This window comes from Calidris pugnax, unplaced genomic scaffold, assembly GCF_001431845.1.
Source record: "Calidris pugnax isolate Ruff unplaced genomic scaffold, ASM143184v1 scaffold98, whole genome shotgun sequence".
Lineage (NCBI taxonomy): Eukaryota > Metazoa > Chordata > Aves > Charadriiformes > Scolopacidae > Calidris > Calidris pugnax.
Window position 1 is genome coordinate 1,194,275 of NW_015090829.1, and position 881 is coordinate 1,195,155.

An 881-nucleotide genomic window follows, 5' to 3' on the forward strand; every position below is an offset into this window, starting at 1 on the left:
CTATGAGCCCCCAAAGTCAGGGAGACCCATGGATCCCACAGAGCCCCCACGGAGTCCCCAACCCCAGGTGGTGCCATGGACCCCTCAGAGCCCTGGCTGGGGGCTCAGGTGGGGGTTTGGGGCAGTTGGCACCCGGGGGTTCCCCTGGCCTTACAGGGGGAGCTCAGCCCAGCACGGCAGGTCAGGCTTCATGGCCCCTCCAGCTCCTCTCCCACCCGGCTGCAGCCCGGAGCCCCCCAGGGCATCCCCCTCCGCTGGCACCCCCCTGACTCTCCCCTCTGCCTCCCCCAGTCCAGGGACCGCAAAGTCCTCAGGGACTACAGCGCGGCCCTCAGCTACGGCTCCACCGCCAAGTACCTGAACCTCACCGCCCTGCTGCTCAACATCATCATCGTCACCCTCCTCATCGCCCTGCTTGCTACCGGCACCATCACCATGATGAACGTCCTCCACCAGCAGCAGGAGCAGTACCCCTTCCAACGCCCCACTTAGCCCGTCCGTCGCTCCGTGGGCAGAGCATCCCCCCCACGTTTGCCGGGAGCCCCCGTCACCCCTCAGAGCCAGGGGAGGATGTTCTCCATGCAGCCCCCCGAGATTCTTGCGGGGGTCCTGTCCTGCTTTCCTCGCTGCTCAAGGTCCTATAGAGCCTCCCCAGAAGTGCCTGGAGACCCCTCTCCTCTGGCAGGAGCTGAGCACCCCAAAACTGGCTGTAGCCAAGGGAAAGAGCTTTTCTGCTGCCGCTTCGCGCTCATCTTGTAGCCCCAAGTGCCTCTAAGAGTAACCCTAAGGAGAAGCGCCTCGTTTGGAGAAAGCCTGGTTCAAATAAAGGTTTCTTTCACTTTTGCCCCCGGTTTGGTTTCATTTGGGGGGGGGGGGGGAGG

At 63.8% G+C, this 881-nt stretch overlaps 1 protein-coding gene across 1 annotated transcript; it reads left to right on the plus strand.

Annotated features, from left to right (window-relative positions):
- Positions 1 to 60: 60 nt before the first annotated feature.
- Positions 61 to 844, plus strand: LOC106887213 (dispanin subfamily A member 2b-like). The gene has a single exon (XM_014940649.1). It carries the CDS (start codon positions 76 to 78, stop codon positions 490 to 492), a length of 417 nt encoding a protein of 138 aa, XP_014796135.1. The 5' UTR covers positions 61 to 75; the 3' UTR covers positions 493 to 844.
- The last annotated feature ends 37 nt before the right edge of the window (positions 845 to 881 follow it).